Source organism: Lissotriton vulgaris, chromosome 7 (genome assembly GCF_964263255.1).
Source record: "Lissotriton vulgaris chromosome 7, aLisVul1.2, whole genome shotgun sequence".
Lineage (NCBI taxonomy): Eukaryota > Metazoa > Chordata > Amphibia > Caudata > Salamandridae > Lissotriton > Lissotriton vulgaris.
In genome coordinates, this window is record NC_141695.1 from 948,302,214 (window position 1) to 948,324,362 (window position 22,149).

General features: G+C 41.7%; 1 protein-coding gene across 1 annotated transcript in view; it reads left to right on the forward strand.

The window, feature by feature from the left end:
• Positions 1 to 22,149, forward strand: part of APBB3 (amyloid beta precursor protein binding family B member 3) — a 250,568-nt gene that overhangs the window by 172,083 nt on the left and 56,336 nt on the right. The window contains exons 10-11 of the mRNA XM_086931390.1: positions 473 to 556; positions 3,628 to 3,743. Coding sequence (XP_086787516.1) covers positions 473 to 556; positions 3,628 to 3,743 — 200 coding nt within the window. The remainder of the gene's footprint in view (positions 1 to 472; positions 557 to 3,627; positions 3,744 to 22,149) is intronic.

Here is a 22,149-nt window from a genome sequence, read left to right on the forward strand (position 1 = left end):
TGAAATACTGGTTTTTAATATATGTATCATTTGATTACACTTTGCTGATATTCTATTTATTGACTGTATTTGTGTTTATGTTATTTTTGCTTTTGGGTCATGTATGAGGTGGTGGCATAGTATCCATATGAAATCCAATGACCTTTGAAGAAACAGGCATTCCATTTGATGCCACGTTTGTTCAATTTTATAACAGAGTGAGAGTATATATGAATAAACCTTGCAGGAAAAATAGATAAATTAAGAAAGTGTCAATTGAAAGCAAAATGCAAAGAATCTAAAGTATTTTGAAAAGGGGTGGTAGAAGAGAATTTTAATATCTAAGTTGAAAGAGTCAATGTGAAGGTATACATGATAAACCCTAAGCAATGACAAGCATTCTGATTTTCTGTTGCCACCTAGCTGTGCAAACACTAATCAGAAATATCTAATGCATGTAGGATAATTCAGCAATGCTCCATTGTCTCCTCAGTTGACATTCTTGATGCGGTGAGGCAGTCCATTCAGAAGTACGATACGCTTTACGTTGGCAGCCGGCCAGTTCCCAAGCCAATGGGTAAGTGATATCCACTGACGGTGCAGTCTTCCTTCTCTTTGTCCACATTAAGATGCATTTATTCCCGCATTCTATTCTGCTTGCTAAGCAGGGTACAGATTTGTACCATTTTTTCGCTTCAGCATCTTTAAAAAATGTATTAATAATTCAGAAGGTTTCCTGATACTTTCCTTGGCTCATAACATGAAGCAATCCTTGCATACCTAATCTTTTTTCTTATTATGTAGAATCGTTATTTGCTCTATGTTTACATGGTAGTTGTAGAATGATATTGTTAGTGCAGGGCAATCATTGCACGTTCTGTAGCACATCCTACGAAAAGCATTACTCGTAAAATAAGGTTTGCTTTTCGGAGAGGGCTTAGGTATCACCACATGGCTAAGATAATGGTTATTAGAATGATTCAAATTGCAGCAATAATAAGACATAGCCTTCAGAGTAGGTTGGCAGTAGTTGATTACTTTATTAAGCCTTGATTGTGTGACTGGAATATTTGTTGTTAAATATCTACACTGCAGGTAACTCTCAATGCTCAGTATTTGGTATCTCCTTTAGTAGATAATGGTGGGCAATATCAAGTGTTCTACATAATTTAGCATGTCAGCGCGGGCTCAGTTGCTCAGTTGGGCCATGACAGTTTTGTTTTGTTTTGCTAACACTAGTTCACACAATTAGCTAAATATTTTGATGACAGCATAAATGTAAAGTTTCTTGATCTTGAAAAGTTGATAGCTGAATAACTGAAATCTCACTTAGATTGTAAATATTGAAAGCATGCATGGCAGCGTACGTAGGTTGTTATGAGTATTGACTCAAACGTGGAAGAGGAATTGACCTAAACCGGTTGAACACAAGACAAATGGAGGCTTTGTCAACTTACAACAGTTGAAGGAAGCATTAATGAAAGCTCATTACTATTATAATGATTAGTGGCTGTGTGAATGCAGGCTCACTCAAAATATAAAGGTTAAATGAAGCATGAAACAAAGGAAAAATAACGGGTTGAATAGCCATGTTTTGATATGTTTACGAAAGTGCCTTTGATTGCTCATCCGACGCAGGTGCACTGGGAGTTCACTCCATGCTCTGGTAGCTACAACAGAGAATGAGCATCCACCTTTCTGAGATAGCCAAAACTTGGAAGTTAATACCATAAAAGGATTGCGTTGTTGTGGTGGGTATGAAATGGGCTGTCCATTCGGACAGTTATTTCGGTCCTGTGGTGTGAAAGGTTCTATAGGACAGTACCTTGAAATGGATGTATGACGTTACAACGCATACTTTTACTCCGCATACCATTACAACGCGGTATTCACAACGCATACCACTACAACGCATAGCGCTTTGGGGTGCTGGATAGTGGTAAGTATAATTTACTATTCTAACTCCAGTCCCCGTGGACCCTAGGGAAGGTGTTGGATAGTAAATTAAACTTACCTCTTATCCTGGAGCGCCCCCCAGCGCCATGCGTTGTAATGGTATGCGTTGTAATGCCTGCGTTGTAGTGGTAGTGCGTTGTAAAAAATGCGTTGTAACAGGTGAATACCCCTTGAAATGGATCCTCTGATGAATGGGCAGCCGGTGTAGCTGGCTGTGATGCTGAGAAATGGAAGTTGATTGTGGTATTTTTAAAATGAGGCGAGTCTGACACTGCTTGTTTAGGTAGGCTGGGAGACCAAAATAGAAATCATTGGCATAATCAAGCCTAGCGTGATCACGGCATGTACAACTATTTTGAGCGTCTCAAACATATGAAAGGGAATACATTTCTTTATCGCTCCAAGCATGGCGGAGCCCATATCGGCCACTGCAGAAATTTAGAGTTGGGAGGAGAGTTGATTGTCAACTTTTACTCCAAAATATTTACTCCCAATTGTCTTGAGTGGAGCTGAAGAGTAAAATGTCGATCTATTCTGATTTACCTTTAAGACTGGTCTCTCTCATCCGATCTAAAAATGATGAAACAGGCATGGAAAGATTCTTGAGTGATACTTGTACCTTTATCGATTTAAAAGATCATCTGTGTATCATCTCCATATGAGATATTCTTGAAGCCTAACGCTTCAACCGAGGGTGACAAAGGGGATATATAGATGTTGAATAAAGTTGTACTTTGCAAAGAGACCTGTGGTACTCCCTGGTTTGGCTGTTTACTTCTTGAGGTGAAGGAAGCCATCCATACAAATTGCTCTCAGTCAACCAGAAATATTTCAATTCAGCCCCAGGCTGGCCCACCAACACCAATATCTGCCAACCTTTTCAGGAGAATGGACTGAGAGACCATCTCAAATGTTGCCAATAAATCTGACATAATTAAGGCAGCGTTCCTTCCTTGGTCAAGAGCAATTTAAATTAAGTCCGCCACTTCTAAAACGTAGATCTCCCTACTGTGTTGGGGTCTAAATCCAGACTGAGTTTGATGTAGTACACTGAACAGTCCCAAATAATCGGTAAGTTGTCCATTAATTTTCGATGCTGCAGGCAGAAGAGATATTTCCCTTTTGTTGGCTGGGATGGTAGGGCCTACTGTAGGTAACCTCAGCTATAACCTTTTCCCAAGAACGTGGAATGCATGCAGAGTCTAAGGACAGATTGAAGATCCTGTTAAAGTTGGATTGATTACATCATCTGCCATAGGTAGTAATCAGGGCCTACATGGGTTATTAGGAGATCCAGATTTACACAATAATATCTTCCAAACCATTGTATTGAGTTGTATTACTTCATTTCTACAGCATTTTCTTACCTCTTATTAATGTCTCGAAGTGGGTTTGCAAATAAATTCAATGGTATTGATTCTGAGCTGCATGGATATGAGAAGGGTGTTAGTAGCCGTGTCATCTATGAGTGTTGAGTATTGCTGTTGGGTATAATGATCGGAATGAAAAACAGATCCATAATAACTCATTAACTTTCAACTGTGGAGAACAATATTTCATTCATCAAGAGATAGACCCACCAGAATCCAACAGCAATTAACTTTGAATACTTGCACCCCGCCTTCTACATGCAATGTAATTTGGGCAGATCTCAAATTTACAGAGCTGCCTTCTTTCTGTTGTGCTTTGTAGGGATAGAAGTGTTAAATGATACGATTGAGAAGTTGACAACTACGACAGACCGGGAACAGTGGAAGACAGGAGTGATGGAAGTTTCTGACACAGTGGTCGCAGTGCATCCACCAGAGGTAATAAGATAGAGCTCAGGAAATGTGTGCACAGCAAGCTAAAGTAATTTTCCTTGGATCACACATTTTGTTGCATGGGAGCCATCAAAGTCGCAACTGGGCAGCTTTAGAGATACTATGCACAAGTGCAAAAAAAGGCAAATGCATTTAACTTTAGTTTCTACATGTAGAATGGTGAATGGGGCAAACCAACTTTATTAGAGTCCAGAGCAGAGAAAAGATTTTATTCCAGGACAATAGTTTGCACATTTTATGGCGACTAACTCATTATTTCTGTATATTAGTTATTAAAACAATGAAGAAGCGTAGTCCTTCAGTAACAATAAAATAAAGATCTAACTTATCTTTGTACTACATTTACTATTTGTGTCATAAAAAAGTAACACTGATGTTGCCTCAAACCTAGCTCCCTCTTTTACATGTATAAAGCGGATAAAAAACATTTTCTGCAAATTAAAATACAGTGCGAAAACAGTGTGGGATCAATGTACCGATGCTTCACCCTGGTTCAAGACTTCAGGTTGCAGGAGATACCTTTTGCTCAATTTCCTTATACATAGGCACCAACATCTTTCTGTATTTCTAATAGTACAATTATTCTGTACTGTTATGCTTGGTGCTGTAGTTGAGATTTTGGAGGGGTAATTTCAACCACCCTGGTAAAGCATCAGAGAGGGAGACATGGTACTTGTATGTTTGTATTTGCATGTATATGGTATTTTTATAGCACAAACCTAGACAAAAGGAACAGAGTTCTGTAAAGGGTGATAGACAACCAAACGGTCAACGAGTGATAGGAGAGGAACTGGTTTATTGTATTGTAATGTATTGTTCTCTAAAGAAGAGAGCAGTCATCTCTTTCCTAAATTGGATTAGTGTTGTGGCAGTGCTTAGGTTGTTCCAGATGGGAATGGCCTGCTGTAATTCTTTTTCTTGTTTACTCTTCTTAGTCTACATTCTAATGGTGTCTTAGCTACAGGTATGCAGATGGTGTGCTTGTCTGCAAGATAAGCAGGGTGCTGGTTGTGATGGCTTTGTAAATAATGCAGCTAGTTTTAAACATGGTGGGGTTGGAAAGGGGGGCCACTAGTGTTATATCAGGATGGGTGTGATGTGATTATGTTTCTTCAGCCCTGGATGAAATGTTCTGCTGCATGTCAGATGCCCCCATGGGGAACAGACGTGGAATCGGGAAGACTATGGAGCAGTGTTTTACCACCATCCAGAACAGCAGTTATCAAGTTGTTTTCTGGAAGAAATTGTTTCATTTTCTTTCTAACAAGGGTCTCTATGTGTATTTTGTATCCAGTGAAGGTTGGGTTATAAGCCATCAAGGTTCATGCCATTGAGTCAGGGTTGTACTGTTGTTGTGTGTTGACAAATACCAGGAATTCGCTCTTGGTTGCATTGAGCTTTAGAAAGGTGCTGGGCATCCAGGTCTGGATAATATGCAGGTGTTTGAGGCATTGAACATCTGGTGCACAAGATACTTTCAAGTAGAGTTGTGTATCATCTGGATATTGGAGAATCCTAATGCTGTTATCTACATGGTAGAGCAACAAGGGGCACGAGGAGACAGTATCAAACCTGGGTGGGCTCTGCAAGTGATAGGGGTCTGTGGGACCTGGAGACACAAACGTGAACAAAGCAAATCTCTACTTACACAGAGTCCAAGGAAGTCAATGAAACTTTGTCCTTTGCATAGAAGGCTAAAGTTTCCCAACTTCGCCTGAGTTTACGTTATTTCTTCATCTGGCCCAGGCCATGCAGCCAGATGTCCTTGTCAAGAGAGACAGGACTTAAGGGTGCAGGGAGTTATGTTTACCCACTGTCACTTAGGGCAGCCGTGGGGAAACACAAAAACTGCCACTCAGTAGAGGTGTACTTCTCATTCTCTACTGCTTGATATCAAGCTCTGGTAGATTGAGCTGAACTGTTCTTATTGGAGCACGGCCAGGGCTAAACTGCATATGGCTGGTTTCAGTTTGAGGTGGCATGATGGGCAAAAAATCAATGGACTGGATTTGGCCCATAGTAATTACTCATGGCTGAGATTGATTCAGGCAATACACATCCCTTTTGTTTTCCTTGGTGCGATGCTTTAGTGTGACAGGTATGCCCCGATGAGGATACTCATACAAACTGTGCTGCAAGACTCGAGTGGTACCCTAATAAATTGACCAAAACTGTTCTAGGGCTGCTTGGTCTCCCGCTCCGAAAGGACCAGTCCTATCAGTTCATGTTGGACAGTTCCTTCTGGAGCATCACAAAGACTGATTTGCTTATGGTTGGTTCCTGTCTTTGGTGGCATGGTGAGCGTCTATCCTCTTGTGTTGTTCTCACTAGAATGTTTGAGAGAGGTGAAGCAGAAATGTTCTGGCTGCTGCGCAGGGCCCATTTTTTACTCCACTTCAAAAAACAAATAATATCATTGACAGATTTTTGCTTCACGGCGCTGATAACGTTTTTGAAAGTATGTTTACTGGGGAAGTAGATGTTACACAACAATTGAGCACAAAGAGGTTCTCACCCGTCAATGCCTCACAGCAGTTTGACAGTCAGTCAATGTGCCCCAGATGAGAAAGGAAAGTAATAAGGAGGATTCCTCTGATGCCTGGTAAAATGGGACAGGTAAACAAAAAGAGGGTTGAATATCACCAAGCAATGTTGGAAACAGCAAAAAAAGGAATTTTAACAGAGCCAGTTTTGAAAAATCCACACACTGCGGTGGTCTTCCCTTCAGTGGCTAGCCAAAATCTAAATCAAGTGGGCAGACCGCCAAGTTCGGGGGCAGGAAGACCCTTAAAAAGTTGACGATGTGACTTGATTCACCAAGGTCTAAATCAGGCCCTAAGACTCTGCTTGCACACAAAGCAGGAATGTTGCTGAAGGGAAACCGTGTCTGGTAATTGGGTTGACAGATATTTTTCCTGTTCCAAACTATTAAAAACATTTGCATATTTAATATTGCACATCATCCCTTGAATTCTGGGGACAACTTCAGTGCAACTAGTACTGGTTTGTTACCTGAAGGATCTTCTGGTAATACCAGAAAAAATAATGTTTTTGTCAGTTATTCCTGAAAAATATTGGGAAAAGTTAAAGAAGGTTGATGAGTGACTTCCGGGAAACATCCTTTACAACGCAACTTTTACCACGCAGTGCCTTTAGGACGCAACTATTACAACGCAAACCATTACAACGCATTGCGCTGGGGGGCGCTCTAGGATAGGGAATAGATTTAATTTACTATCCAACACCGTCCCTAGTGTCCACGGGGACTTGAGTTGGAATAGTAAATTAAACTATTCACTATCCAGCACCCCAAAGCACTATGCGTTGTAAAGGTTTGCATTGTAATACTTGTTGTAAAAGCATGCGTGGTAAAAGCATGCGTTGTAATGTCATACATCCGTGACTTCCCGTTTGGACACAGTTGGAAAGTAAGGCCTCTTTTCCATATTTTCTCCTTCAGTGAAACTGTTCCTTTAGTGATTTCCAAGTCCTAGCACAGATATAGAAACAGTCCTGCTGCTGATAGCCTGATTTGCTCCCACATTGCCTCTCTTGGCCTATATGATAAGTGCATTTCTGTGACTGGATAAACCGCTTTGCTATGTTTCTTTTATGGCCTTGAACGCGTTGCACTTCATGTCACTCTGCTATTTTATTGTACTGAAAATTTATTTTAGCTTGCTGACTGTTCTATTTAGCTTTTTCGCCAGATTGCAGTATCCTTTTTCAAAATCCAAAACATGATTAAATCATATTTAAATGCATTGTCATCACCTTGAAATATTAATCCTCTTCAATTCATGTAAATAGGTTATACCCTAGAGTTATTTTTACTACCTTGAGAATGAACAAAAATGACCCAATTTTTCTGAATTATATTTTATTTTATGTTGATGTATTATTCTTTTTTTTAGTTGGATTGAACATTTTCCTATTTTAATCTTGTTTCTTGAAGTTAATGATTTGACTGAGTAATTTTTATGGGACGAATGTAATCCGTTGAGTCCACCTGTGCCCAGAAGGCCTGAACTCTTAAGCTACTTTGATGTGACTCCCTTCATCAATGTTGCGATGCCTGATCCAAGAACAGCTTACTTGAAGCGATTTGTGCGTGTGTCGTCATCATTATTACTAAGCTGACACAATACCGACGTTACGCATTAGAAACAAGCTATTATTATTGTCTGAATGTCGCTGGTGGAGGTCAAATGGCGCACATCGCCGGTGGTCTATTTGGGGTAACCAGACTCTTTCTCTGGTTCATGGTGGCCCATGAATGTGGCACTAATGTCAATGTACTAGGGTGGGCGCTCCCCTGTTGAGAGATTTCAATGGTCTATTGCTTTCTCATTTTGCTACCATTGCAGATAAAGCTTTCTGGATGGGGAAGTTACACCCCAAACATGTTGTGCATGACTCCAATTGAGAACTAATATCAGCCAATCTGGCTGTTCACTGCCGTGATGTCACAGCTGCAGGGCAGTGGGGAATGGTTTCTTCTTGTTTTGCATAAAGTCTGAAGAAATAGTGGAAGGTGCACAGCGTTTCTTTTTACGTAAGTTTTAAGTATCTCTCATGGGTTGAGGGCGCGGCCTGGGTGGCGTCGCTTGTCGTCAGAGACCTTTAGTAAGCATACACAAGTTGTGCTCCCAATAAACATTAGAAGCATCCCCTGGCGCTCCACTCATTCATCTTCTGGCATTCCAGAATTCCGTATTTATCACAATTATCTGGTTTCACAGATTTCTTTTATTCATCATTATTCTCATTTGTTTCTTTTCAAGGCTTATATTCTATTGCTCTTCATATAAACCGACATTTCAAAATTTGCAAACATTCGTGACAAGAATTTTCAATTCTATTAAGGACTAGGAGGCGAGGATTATGCTTTCTCATTTTTTTAATGAAATGCTCAGCAGCCAATAAAAACAAAACTACAAATCCCATGAACACTTGGGAATGACCATAGAGATTACGCTATATAAGGTCCAAACATTAGTCCTTCTTCCTCTTTCTTTGGGGAAACAGTTCAACATCAAAAAACAATCCCAGGTAGAGTAACAAAAGTAGTTCCAAGCACGCTGCCAAAATCCAAAGGATCCTGTAGCAGAGGATGGAGGAATCCTGGGTTCGAAAAGCAGGCAACATAGGGGACTCTTGAAGAAGATCAACCACATCATTTCTGGTCTGAACCTGAAAAAGATACAGAGCCGTAACATCCAAATAATGGAGTAAAAATCAAAGCAAGTCAAGGGGGGGAAAAGAACAAGGAGAAATAGACCTGCAACAATATGCAATTATTATACAGTACATAACAATGCAACAGAGTCAAAATAAAGGGTGGGATAATCCTCGCCTCCTAGTCCTTAATAGAATTGAAAATTCTTGTCACGAATGTTTGCAAATTTTGAATTCTATGTCAGGACAGGAGGCTCCGATTATGCTTGTTTAAAGCTCGTCCACCACAACAGAAGCAACACTAAGAATCGGTTTATAATAAAACTGCTTGAAAACAGAGTCCGAAGACCAATCTGCAGCTTTCATAATGTCAAATAGAGTAACACCCATGGAATAAGCCTTAGAGGCCATTGCCCCTCTTGCAGAATGTGCCCCAAACACAGAAACGTCAATGCCCGCTTCAGACATGAGCCAGCGCACCCAGCGAGCCAGAGTAGTCGGGGCAACAGGACGAAAAGGTTTTTGTAATGCAATTAGCAATTGACCTTGCATGTCCGCACGCAAAGAAGCGGTACTCACCTCATAATCCTTCAAACACTGGACAACACAAAGATTGGGATGATCAGGAAAAGAAGGATATGTAATGGAGGAAGTGTTGGATTTAGTCCTCCGAGAGAGAGTGAACGTAACCCCTTCAGGGGTGAAACTGCGACCCGCAAGATCTAAAGCGCGGATATCAGAAACGCGTTTGCAAGATACCAGGCACAGTAACATTGTCAATTTTGCGAATAATTGTTTACGAGATAATAAAAGGTTAGTAGGCCAAGCCTCCAAAAACCTCAGGACAACAGAAACATCCCACAAAGAAACATATTTAGGAGTGGGGGGTTTTGCAAGACGAATCCCTTTAAGCAGTTTGGAAAGCAAATGATGTTCACCAACAGGCTTACCATCAATCTGGACATGGCCAGCAGAAATAGCAGAACGAAAACCATTAACTGTCCGATAAGCTAGACCGGAGGTGGCCAAGGAAGTCAAAAAATTAATGCTTAGACTGACATCCGCTGAAACGGGATCAACTTCCCGTTGAGCACACCAATCACACCAGCGTTTCCAAGCTCCTCAATACCGCTTGTGGGTATTGGGAGACCAGGCGTTACTAATGAACTTGGCAGCGTCGCTAGAAATGCCTGGGATCGACCAACGATCCCCGAGATTCGCCATGCCAGCAGCTGGAGAGTGCCGGACAGAATGAGGGGATGCGGATCTCCGAGAGGATCCTGCAACAGATTCCACTTCAGGGGAAGAAGGAGTGGAGGTGCGCAACACATCTCCAGGAGAACCGGGAACCACGCTTGAGCCTTCCACAAAGGAGCAATCAGAATCAGCTCCGCTCGAAACCGCTTGGTGTAAGCCAGCACTCTGGGAAGCATCATGAAAGGGGGAAACGCATAACAAAGAGTCGATGGCCACTGTTGGAGAAAAGCGTCCGTGGCCAGAGCTAAGGGATCCGGTCTCCAACTGTAAAACTGGGGAAGTTGCGCGTTGAGGCGAGAGGCAAACAGATCCAGGTGACACTGGCCCCACTGCCGAAGAATGGCACGGAAGACTCGAGGATGAAGTCTCCAGTCGCTGAAATCCCGAAGATGTCTGGCGTGCCAATCCGCAACTTGGTTGTTGCGGCCCGGGAGATATTCTGCAATAACCGTGATCTTCCGTTGCAGACAAAAATGCCAAAAATCTTTGGCTATCTCCGCCAAAATCCTGGACCGAGTCCCGCCCAGTTTGTTGACATAGCGGACTGCGGACACATTGTCCATTCGGAGAAGAATGCAACAACTCGTCTGAAGGGGAGAAAAACACTTTATCGCAAAGGAACCAGCTAGGAGCTCCAGACAATTTATATGGAGAGACAGCTCCTGGGGCGACCAGCGACCCCCCGTCGAGACAGACCCGCAACGGGCTCCCCAACCCCACTGGCTGGCATCGGATTCGATCACCAGTTCCGGAGACGAACCGAACAGGGCTCGACCATTCCAGGCCTCCATGTGGTCCAGCCACCACTGCATCTCCCCCCGTACTTCCTCCGAAAGAGGAATTTGATCCGAATAGCGGAGGCCTTTCCGGAGATGCTGAATCTTTAGGCGTTGCATCGCCCTGTAGTGTAGAGGACCTGGAAAAATCACCTGAATGGAAGACGCCAGAAGACCTACCACACGTGCCAACGACCTCAATGACACAGTCGGTTTGGACATAACAGACGTCAATTCCCTCCTGATGTAGCGCAGTTTCTGATTGGGCAAAAGAAGTTGGCAAGTCACCGAGTTTATCTGAAAGCCCAGAAAGTCGATAGATTGAGTGGGCACCAAAACCGATTTCGGGACATTGACCAGAAAACCTAGAGACTGCAAGAGTGTGATGGACCACTCCTGATGTTGCAGAAGCTTGAGAGGACAATCCGCCATAAAAAGAATGTCGTCCAGATATATGATCAGTCTGACACCCCTGGAACGAAGATGTTGTACAACTGGCCTCAGCAATTTCGTGAAGCACCATGGTGCCGACGAAAGGCCAAACGGGAGAACCTGATACTCGTACCAACGCCCCAGCCATTGGAACTGGAGAAATCGGCGATGGGGCCTGTAAATTGGGATGGACAGATATGCATCCTTCAGGTCCAGACGGACCATCCAATCTCCCTCCCGAAGGAGATCCCGCAGAAGATGGATGCCCTCCATCTTGAAGTGCCTGTAAACCACCCCGCTGTTGAAGTCTTTCAGGTTGAGAACTAGGCGAGACCCGCCTCCTTTTTTCTCGACCAGAAAGACTGAGCTGACAAAGCCCTGTGGATGGCGTTCGGTAGGGACAATTGCTCCCTTGTTGAGGAGAACCTCGATTTCTTCTGACAGACAAGCCTGAGAGTGATGGGAAAAAAGTATAGGAGGTGGAAGACGGGACTGATGCATTGGGTGATAGAACTCTATCTTGAAACCCTGAACGGTCTCTAGCACCCAAGCATCGTTGGAGATCATGCGCCAATTGTTCAGATAAAATTGCACTCTGCCCCCCAACATCACATCGCATGCTTGAATTAGGCTTACCTGTAGCGCCGGAATCTTGATAGTGGCCTTGGTGTCCACCAGATCGCCCTTTGCCGTATTGACCTTTTCCTTTACGGGAAGGATAGAAATTGGCGCGAGTGGAGTATCCAGTGTCATACTGCCCACCACGCTGCTGCGAGGCACCTCTCTGGGACTGCTGCTGCGACCCACGGCCGAACGATCGTCCCCGTTGTCGTCCGGCCTTGGTAAAAACCGGACGCATGGCCCGGCGCAAGGTCGCCTGTGCCTTATCAATTCCGCTGAAGGCGGATACAAATTTAGTCAGTTCCTTCAAGAAGGGTTGTCCAAATAAAAGGCCCTGCGCCTCCGGACCGGCCTCTGAAGTCGCCAATTTTGCCAATTTGGGATCCAACTTGAGGAGAATGGACCTACGCCGTTCTGCAGAAATAGCGCAATTAACATTCCCTAGCATGCAGACCGCCCTCTGAGCCCACTCGATGAGCTCATCTGGGTTGACAGTTGCCGAAGCTTCCTTAGCTTTTCAGCCTAGATCTAGTATCTTGGAAAGGGGGCCAAGCATGTCCAGTAATTTATCCTGGCAAGACCTCCAGGAACGGTCTAGGCCTTTCTTAGGATCTTTTGAATACTTTTTAAGGTAGGTAACCATCATCGGGTCCACCTCCGGAGTCTCTGCTAGGTGGTCCGCAAGGTCCGGTCTCAGGGCATTCGGAGCGAAGTCTAGCCCGGACAGGCGCCTCAACGGGCTGGCGAACATGCGCCTCAAGGTAAGCGGCCACTGCCGGAGCGGGTAACCACGATGTCGAATTTGGATGGACAATGTCCTCTGGTTCAAAATTTAAAAGGAGAGGACGCTCAGGGGCGTCAACAAAATGCTCCTTGTGGAGACGCTTCTTTGGAGGGGTAGAGTCCTGACCTGAAGAGGCCTGAGCATGGTCTGACTCCTCCGTGTAATGTGACGCAGAAGATTTGGGCTTTTCCGAAGTCAAAACCTTCGCCAGGCTCTGAAAGTCCGATTTATGTGGGTTATGAGGCGACTTGGCGGACTTCTGGGATGGAGGTAACCAGCCCTGTTGAACAGCATATTCATTCAAATGACGTTTCAGGGGATTAATAGCCCTAACAAGCGCCTTATTCACTGAAAGCTGTACACCTTTATCCAATTCCTCCACCAGGTTGTACTCAAGAGAGTCATCCTCTTCTTCATTATAAAAACAGTCATTATCTGCGTCATAGTAATCAGCCATCGCACCAGAGTGCAGAAATGCAATGCCCACAAGATGACTGGAACAGATATTGAGTATCAAAGATACAATTAAGGGGGAGTGACAACCCCAAATCAGGCTAAAGTGAGGTTGGAAGGACCAAACTCAAAGCAAAACAATTCAAATGTGGAGGGAGACAAGTCTGCCAACAAAAATCACTCTAGGCAGAGCCTATGCACACAATAACAGCAACCAAAGCACTTTCCTGTGCTCCGGCGTAGAACGGGGTCGAAAGTTCAGGGCTGTGGGCGTGACGCTGGTGAGAAGCGTTCCTTCACTCGACCGGCGCGAGGAGAAACAGCCTGAAGCCGGAAATAAAGCAGCGCGCATGCGCGACGCTGCTGCCGCTGAAACACCGGCTCGAGAGCGCTCGCGCTCTCCTAAGAAGCCGACGACTCCTGCTCCCACTCCACCAACGCAACCGGGCACACAAGCGGCCAGGCGCAGGGAGGCGAACACACGCTCCCAAGAAGACATGCCGCAAACGGACGCTCAAAAAATACCGGCACCGAAAGAGGAGCCAAGAGAAAGTACACAAGCACCGCGCACAAGATATACAAGCAGCGGAATACAAGGCAAGTGTAAACAACAATATGCCACAACAGCAATATCAGCAAATGCAATGTAATAAAGGTAAAGAGACTTAACTGGCTGCGGAGCAGCAAAGAAAGAGGAAGAAGGACTAATGTTTGGACCTTATATAGCGTAATCTCTATGGTCATTCCGAAGTGTTCATGGGATTTGTAGTTTTGTTTTTATTGGCTGCTGAGCATTTCATTAAAGAAATGAGAAAGCATAATCGGAGCCTCCTGTCCTGACATAGAATTAGTTAGTCCAATGCATTTCGGGCTTTAATGCCCTTCATCGGGGACCAAAGGATGAAAACAAGGTACATAAAGAACGTAATCAGTTCATTGAACTCATAGTGTCATCATAAGCATACAACTCAAAACAGAATGACATAGTGAAATGCAACTGTATGGTGAAACGTAAAAAAAGCCCAAGTGACCGTGATAAGGTGCATAGAGATAAATAATCACTCAGGTATAGTTGTTTACGCGGTAATGTTTCCAAAGGTTTGTGTGGACTGTGAGGGAAAATTCGCCATTAGAATACGCTAAGTCCATGCTCATTGGTTGTTTCTTATCTGATAGCTCATTGGTTGTTTCACTCCATCGCCTTTCATGTTCGAGCACAATTGTTGATCGTGTGGGAGACGCTGCGGCGTCCAAAAAGTAAGTTCTGTGTCACTCGTTTTTGTACTTATAGGTGGTATTTTAAGAATGGACTTAGCGTATTCTAAAACTGCATCATTGACTGAGTACATCAATGCCTAAAAGCCTCCTGGCTGGGGTTACTGCAGTTTAATGAAGCATTTGCTGCATTACAAGATAATGACGTTAATTTGTTAACAACAATGATTGCAGTAAATCCTCGGCTCTGCTCTTGTAATCCTCACCCCTTCGTTAGAAATTCACATTCATTCCCTCACAGCCTGCCTTCTTTATGCATTGGCGTCAATTTATAGTTACAATAACTGTATATATTTCCATGGCACTCAGTGAGTTTTCCTAATAGATAATCACTAAAATAATGTGGTTCGCATGTGTAAATGTATCAAATTCAAGCTCCAAAAGGTTACAGAAAAAAAGTAAAGGTGGAAACAATAATCACTTCTGTGCACACCAAAAAAATAAGAGGTGTATGGAAAGTTTATTTTGCCAAGCAACAATTCAGCTAAGGACTTATTTAGCGTTAAGTGCAAATTATGTTTTGCATCCTCTTGTCCCAGTTGCAAAAATTAGGAAGAGAAGGAACCTGGTCTCATCCAATAAACTATTAGCAGGAAAACACGAAATGCAAAAATAATACACGTAAATCAATTAAAAGTATTGACCTCTGAGACAAGAACTCTTTAAAGGTATTTAAAATACATGTTTTCTTACAACAATAAGCTTGAAGACTACAGTCGACTGGACAGGTGTGGTCTGGAGTTATGAATTATAATCTGCCTCAAATAATTTAAATATTCTTCTTTAACAGTTTTGAAAACTCCTTTAAGTGACTTATCTGTACTATTCGTGCAGTTGGTATTTTTCTGCTGAATATCCTTCCGTTTATTGTGTGTAGGTGGTTTGTTTTACAAATTGAAGTGTATGAACCTCCAACTAAAATAACTTCCTTTCATCGCACACTGCTGCAGAGGAAGGGGTGGTAACTGGCCATTCCCTGCAGGAAGGGAAAGTAGATGACTCAGCAGTGTACAACTTTAGTACCTATTGATGCATGTTGTCCTTGGAGTTTAACGAACAATAATCTCCCAGCTCTTCCTCAACATCAACTACTGGAAAGAGGTTGCTGAAGACAAAGGCAGGGTTGTCCACACTTTCTGATCCTCAAAGCCGAAGCGAGAACCTGATGAGCTCGCCCATGAGTGGTAATAATGTTTCTGTTTGAGGCGGTGAGCACAGTGCAGCCCTTTAGTTGGGCTTGATTCATTGCAAAAAAGCAGACTGTTAACCAGTTGCTGAAAATGGTGCCCGATGTGGTTGTAATCAGGAATTTGAATTTTGCCTTTATATATTTAAATATGTCCTATCAGAGTACGCACCCAGAACAACAGAAAGAATACATGTCTTACATTAAGACTTCCAGGACAGAGCCTTCATCATCAGCATGGGAAAGGATCTTTACATGGTGCGCAGATGAACTTTAAACTAGGGTCTTTGCGAAAGCTCTCCTTGTTTTAAGCTCAGACTAGATGAGCTTTTTGAGTAACATATCATTGGGAAGACCTACTGTTCTGTAGTCCTTGTTTCAGTTCAAACCTGCCACCAGGGAGTGTTCAGTCTCATCCCAGTGTTTCTGTGGAAGCTCCAATATTTTGGACCAATGTAGATTGCCTTATACTGGCACCTCGTCAAACATTGGGTCAGGATTGTCTGAAGTCTTGGATGATGGAGGAGGTCGGACCAGCATAGGGAGGTCAACTTTTTGAACAGCTTAAATTGGGCTGTGAAATGATTCTCAGCTTCCGCTATAATCGCAGAGTGAAAATCTCCCTTTGGTCATTAGATAAATTTGCAAAACCCCTTTGTATTAACCTGCAAGATCTTTTGTCAGCATACCTTCTTGACTTCCTCTCAAGATGTCTTCTATCAATTCTTCCATGAACTAATTGTTCCTCCACAAAGTAGCCACTTTATTTACATTATGGGAGCAGAACCCAGAACTCCAACATTTAAGATACCAAAAAATTCAGATCACCCCAAATTTTCTTCAGGCACTTCTGCTCCATGTTGATCTTGCACTAAAAGGCACCCTCTCCAAAATCAAACCTAACATTAGTTTTGTAGAGTTGCCAATAAGTAACTGGGGCGACTCAATAGCTGAATTGTAGATTAGAGAAAAGTTAAAGAGTTTTATTACAAATTCTTAAAATCAAGTGATACAGATTACATACCATGAAGGCTTAAATGCAGAGTTATAAAGAGTAGTCAGAATCAGAGATATTCTAAATCAAAATGAACAGTAAAATCATAAACTAGTTGGACAACATCTCTAGTGGAATGGGAAAGTCTTCTAAAATCTATCTGTAAGAATTACTCACAAAAAAACGGCCTGCACCCCAAACTGAAGGAAGTTAAGGAAAATCTCTGGTTCATCCCCTAAATCAAGGGGTCCTTATACACAGTTCTTGCATAGCAAATTAGGAAAAATGCAGTCTCATTGTGGCATGATCAAAAATAACAAGTTATTCTACAATCCAGAGTTTTCTGCATAACTTCCAAAGTTCATAAAAACAAACGCATTTTAGGAAAGCATTGATCATCTTTCATGTTGTTGCTATCCAAAGATGTGCAAAGAAATATGAACCATTTGACAATGAGCTTTCTACAACCAAATAAGACTAGATCCACCAACGGAACTACAGTAGAAGGGCTTTGAAACATGTTTGTAGCTCAAACCTCACAAGTTCATTCACAATACATGCACACTAGGAAAAGACTATTATACCGTCTTGTTTTAGCTTTGTGGAGCCTATGGGGATAGACGATGGGACGGGGGAACAAGATGGGAGGGGGAAGAGCAGGAGTGAAAGAACAGTCTAAGAACAGCATCCACATTAACTAACATGGGGCCATATGTGATGGAGCGGTAATTTCTTCTGGTAATTTCTCAATGCAAAACCCTCATGCTACCTCTGATTTACCGCTCAAAAGGTGTTGGGCCCTTCACACCATGTAATACCTTCAGGAGACTTTAAATAAAGATAAACTGTCAAAAATGCAATTATTATTTCAAGCCAATAAAGAGAGTTGTTGAGTGTTTAAAGGGTTTTATTTTCTAGTAAAAAGTTAATTTTCTCTGACCCTTTATTCATTAATAAAATATCAATCAGGTTACAGAATTTGAAAACCAGGAAAAATAGCATTAATACAGAACACATTACAGTCTGCATATAGGCATAACATGTAGGAATGTGGCGCAAAATGTCATTCAAGACTCAGAGTTTCTAAGAAAAATATAGTCTTGCAAGGCTAATCAAAAATCAAATAGTTTGCAAAAATCTCCCATTAAGAGAAATAAATGCATAAGTCAAAAAAAATCTTTTCAGACCTAATTAATTAGTCAAAGCATAACTGAAGTTTAGCATCTAATTCTATTTAATCAGCTGTTCTTCTGCATCTGTCTGTGTCTAAAGAGCAAGCAGGGAGGGAGACAGCCCGCCCTTCACGAGACCTCAAAGGAATGTGGCCAAGATATGACTTGGAAGCAAGAAACCTCCCCCTGATTCTCCTCGGACGCCCCTGCAGCACCCGTGACGATCTCGTACCTAACCCATAGGCTGTCTGGCCTAATCTGTTCCTTCTCTTCAAGAGCTCACGAACCCCCTAATGAGCCTAGAAGCCAGCTGAGCTGAGAAAGCCAGCCCCTGTCAGTTTTTATACACAAAATTTTGGCAGACTACACAAAATGTTGCATTTCAGGAAAACCTGTACGTTGATTGGTCAAGCATGATGGCATGAGTTTGCACTTTCCTGACGCATTAAAAAAAACAGTTTTAACAAAAGAAGCATACATGAATAATACATTTATAAACATTTGCAACATTTACTAGGGAAAATGTTTCATTTTAATTCTTCCTTTCTTTTCTCAGCGCAGTAGGACGGATACTTTAGTTAGCTGGTACATTGGCACAATCAGAAGAATGTACAGTTCAAGCTGTCCTTCACTTCTTGGCATGAGGAAAGCTGCCACAGTCTGCGCATGCTCCCTTCTCATTCAAAGCAAGCCATAGCTTTTGATGGTTTCACAGGCAGCCATTTAATGGTAGGCCCCAAAAATAAAATAAACAAAAAGATAATGTTAATTTCATGTAAATCAGCACATTATGTTTCCAAACTCCATACAAATACTCATTATAAATGTTTTCCTAGCCAAGCTACTAGTGTAAAGCAGCTTTTCTATTATTTATGACAACATGTAAAATAAATGTGCACTGTACAACAAAGAAAAAGAGGTGTTATTAATGAAAATATTTATCAAAATATGCAACAAGTCAAAGTCTCTTTAGACAGAAATAGTGGATTTAGATTACATGGGATGCGCTGGGAAGAGAGAAACACATTCTATTAATCTTCAAAGCTAAAAAGGCCACTTTTCTCTACATTGCAAAAACACATGTTAATTCAGCAAAAGCATGTCAGACTGATTTGGCCTCACTTTCATATTTTTTTATGTGCCATGTTTTTAACTTGCACCAAAATGTGCGTGGCAATTTAAATGCAGTCTGTCTGAAGCACAAAAATAAAACAATGCCTGACTGCAGAGGAAATCTGCTCCATCAATCCACCCTTCTGATAATTCAAATCATAATAAAATGATTTATAATTAATCACACATTTCATTTTCAAAAGTGACTTTTTTTTTTTTTTTTTTTTTTGCAAAAGCTGAGCATATAACAATTTTACTTCTATTTCTAAGGCAAACACAAGTCTATCTGTAATCAGATCATATATAGCCAAGCTCAAATGTTTTAGTGCAGAGTTCTGTAAGTAGCTCCTTGGAACAGTAGTCTTCTTTAAAATAAGTAACTAAAATAATAAAAAAAGAATTCAACAGGACAGTTTCAGCATATCTTTTCTCTTTGTCATCAGCTTGCCATCAGAATGGCTCATTGGCATTCTGTACCTTTTTCAATGCAAATTAGACTACTTAGGTGCTGAGAAACTCGGACAGAGCACCATCAATCCTTGGCACTTTTTCAATCAATGCCTTTCACTCTTATTTTCACTTTGATCAGATTCAGATGATTCACCACTTCATCTCTCAGACCAAAGCCGTTGCACCATCCATTATGCAGATCTTGTGTAGCAGCTGCAATCTGGTGAGAAACTGCACACTGTACATCAACCAGATCTACACAGCCATGGCTAGTGTTCTCCTCAGTGTTTTCCACAAGTGCATTTGCATATGCATTTTCAAGCCACTTTGGTGTTGGTGAGACACCGTCTTTGGCAAAAGGTAACTCAGTGCTGCTATTGTGTTGCTTTATTATGCTTGACACTTCAGGCAGATAGCTGCGATCCATTCCTTGTCCAATCTGTTGTTCTGCACTCATTATCTTTGAGACCACATTATAATCTGATTTCAGAGAAACTGGCAATCTATACCTGGGCATCAGTCTTTGCAATAACACTTTTGCCACTATGCAGTTGTCACTTTTCTCAAAAACTGTTCCGATACAACCCTGTTGTGCTGCTTCAAAAACATTTTCTTGAGCCTCTTTTAATACACCTGTGAATATTCCATAGAATGTGCATGCTAACAGAACACAAATGTGTGCAACTGAATAAGCATTTCTCTCTCCCATGACAACAGTGACTCTCATTTGAGCAGATATACTGCATGTTATGGTAAGGGCAATCAATTTCGAATTTTGGACCGGGGCAACTACTGAAAGCCATGAAGCTTTGACAACATAATGTTCAAGGAGCACAGCATGTGCTGCTTTTGATGTGTCACCTTTCAAACATGGGCCATCTACAAAGTGGACATTGTTGGGCTGACTCAGACATTCATCATTAAAGTCTGATTTTGGCTTTATGCATATTTTCATGATATTTAGACACTCATATTCATTATCATCACAAACCAAATCATTTGCTGACATTTTTGTGACGTTAGGGTCAAAGGTCATTGGGCAATACATCACAGACCTTTGAACACAGTCATCTTTTTGAATAGGCAATGAGAGAGTGCAGCCCTCCCTCTCACTGCAAATTGGTATATTTTCTTTTAAATAAACTTTCATTCCTAGTGCTGGGACGCAACATTCTTTCTCTTTCAACTCTAGGAATGCTTTTGTGCAATTGTTGTCCAATGGAAGCGGATCAGACACACCTTTGTGTGTCAGCCTCAGTAAAGGCTTAGCCACTAGGGAAAGGTTTAGTAACCACTCTCTACAGCAGCTAACCATTCCCAAAAATGTCCTGACTTCTTTCTCAATTTGAGGTGGATTCATCTTGGAAATTATTTCCACCCTCTCTGGTGACACCTTTCTACCTCCCTTTCCAATTTTGTGTCCCAGATATTCATCTGCTTTTTGACAGTACTCCTGACTATTCTCATGCAATGGCACTGTTACATGGACTTTGCAAAAATCAATAAAAGTAAGCCATTCTTCAGCACATGGAATGTGAAAAAATATATTGGCTGGATTCGGTACCACAGGACAACATGGAAAAAATATGCTTTTAATCTCCTGCACTATTCTGTTCTTTTCATTTATTTTCTGTGAAACTGTGATCAGAAAGTTACACAAACTTCTAATCAAGTCCATCAAAAATCCTTTTATTGGTAAAATTCCTGCAACTGATGGTGTCCCTGAATACATGTCATTTGGTTCTAATTTTAGTAAGACATCTTCTGCACATGTTATTAATCTGACATCCTTCTCTGTGAACTCTCTTATTTCTGTGTTTATTTTTTCCAAAGCAGAAGGTAATTTTTCAACTGTCTTTTCTGAAAATAATGCTACAGCTGTTTCTTGTTGGGCCATTTTAAAATGTACATCCTCATCAGGAATCTGAAAAATAACATTATCTGATGCACAGTAATCTGTGCTGTTTAATTTGCAAAACAATTGTTTTCCTGCTAGGCCTGAGTCACAGACAACAGTTTTGCAATTTTCCTCAAATGGGCCTAATTTTGGTGCAAATTTTTCTGAAACTGGATTTGTAATTTCTTTGTTTAAAACTCCTGCATTTAAATCTGGACTTTCCACTGCCTTCACAATGGACTTGGCAAATTCAGAATTGTGAGGGTTAAAACTCTCATTTTCAAACACAGCAACCTGTTGGACTGGGTTCTGATTTTGTCTCTGGAAATAATTCACATTTTCTCTGGACATCTTATTTAAATTAATTTGAGCTTTTTCCATATTTTGTGGGACCATCTTTGCTTGGAAAATTCCTGCCATAGGTACCTGTTTCTGGTTTTACATTTGCATTTGCTTAGCTGGCATATTTTGCTTCTGCATTTCTCCATGTTTTTGTGCATCATGTTTAAATTTATTTTTCTTCTTCCAATGCTCAAATCTGCTATAAAGATGGCAAAAGGACATATTTTCCAGCAGTACAACATCCATACCTGAATTTTCACAAACCAAAACACCTTTACTTCCATCCTGTGTTCTTTTAATCTGTACCCAATCAACAGCCTTTGCTGGCACTCCACCCTTCAGGAAAATAATTACTGCTATGTTTTCCTCCATATCAACAGAAAATGATGGTGCATTCATGCAAACCCTTTTCATTGTTTCTTCACCTGGCCTCTGCACAACTTTAGATTCAAACCACATTT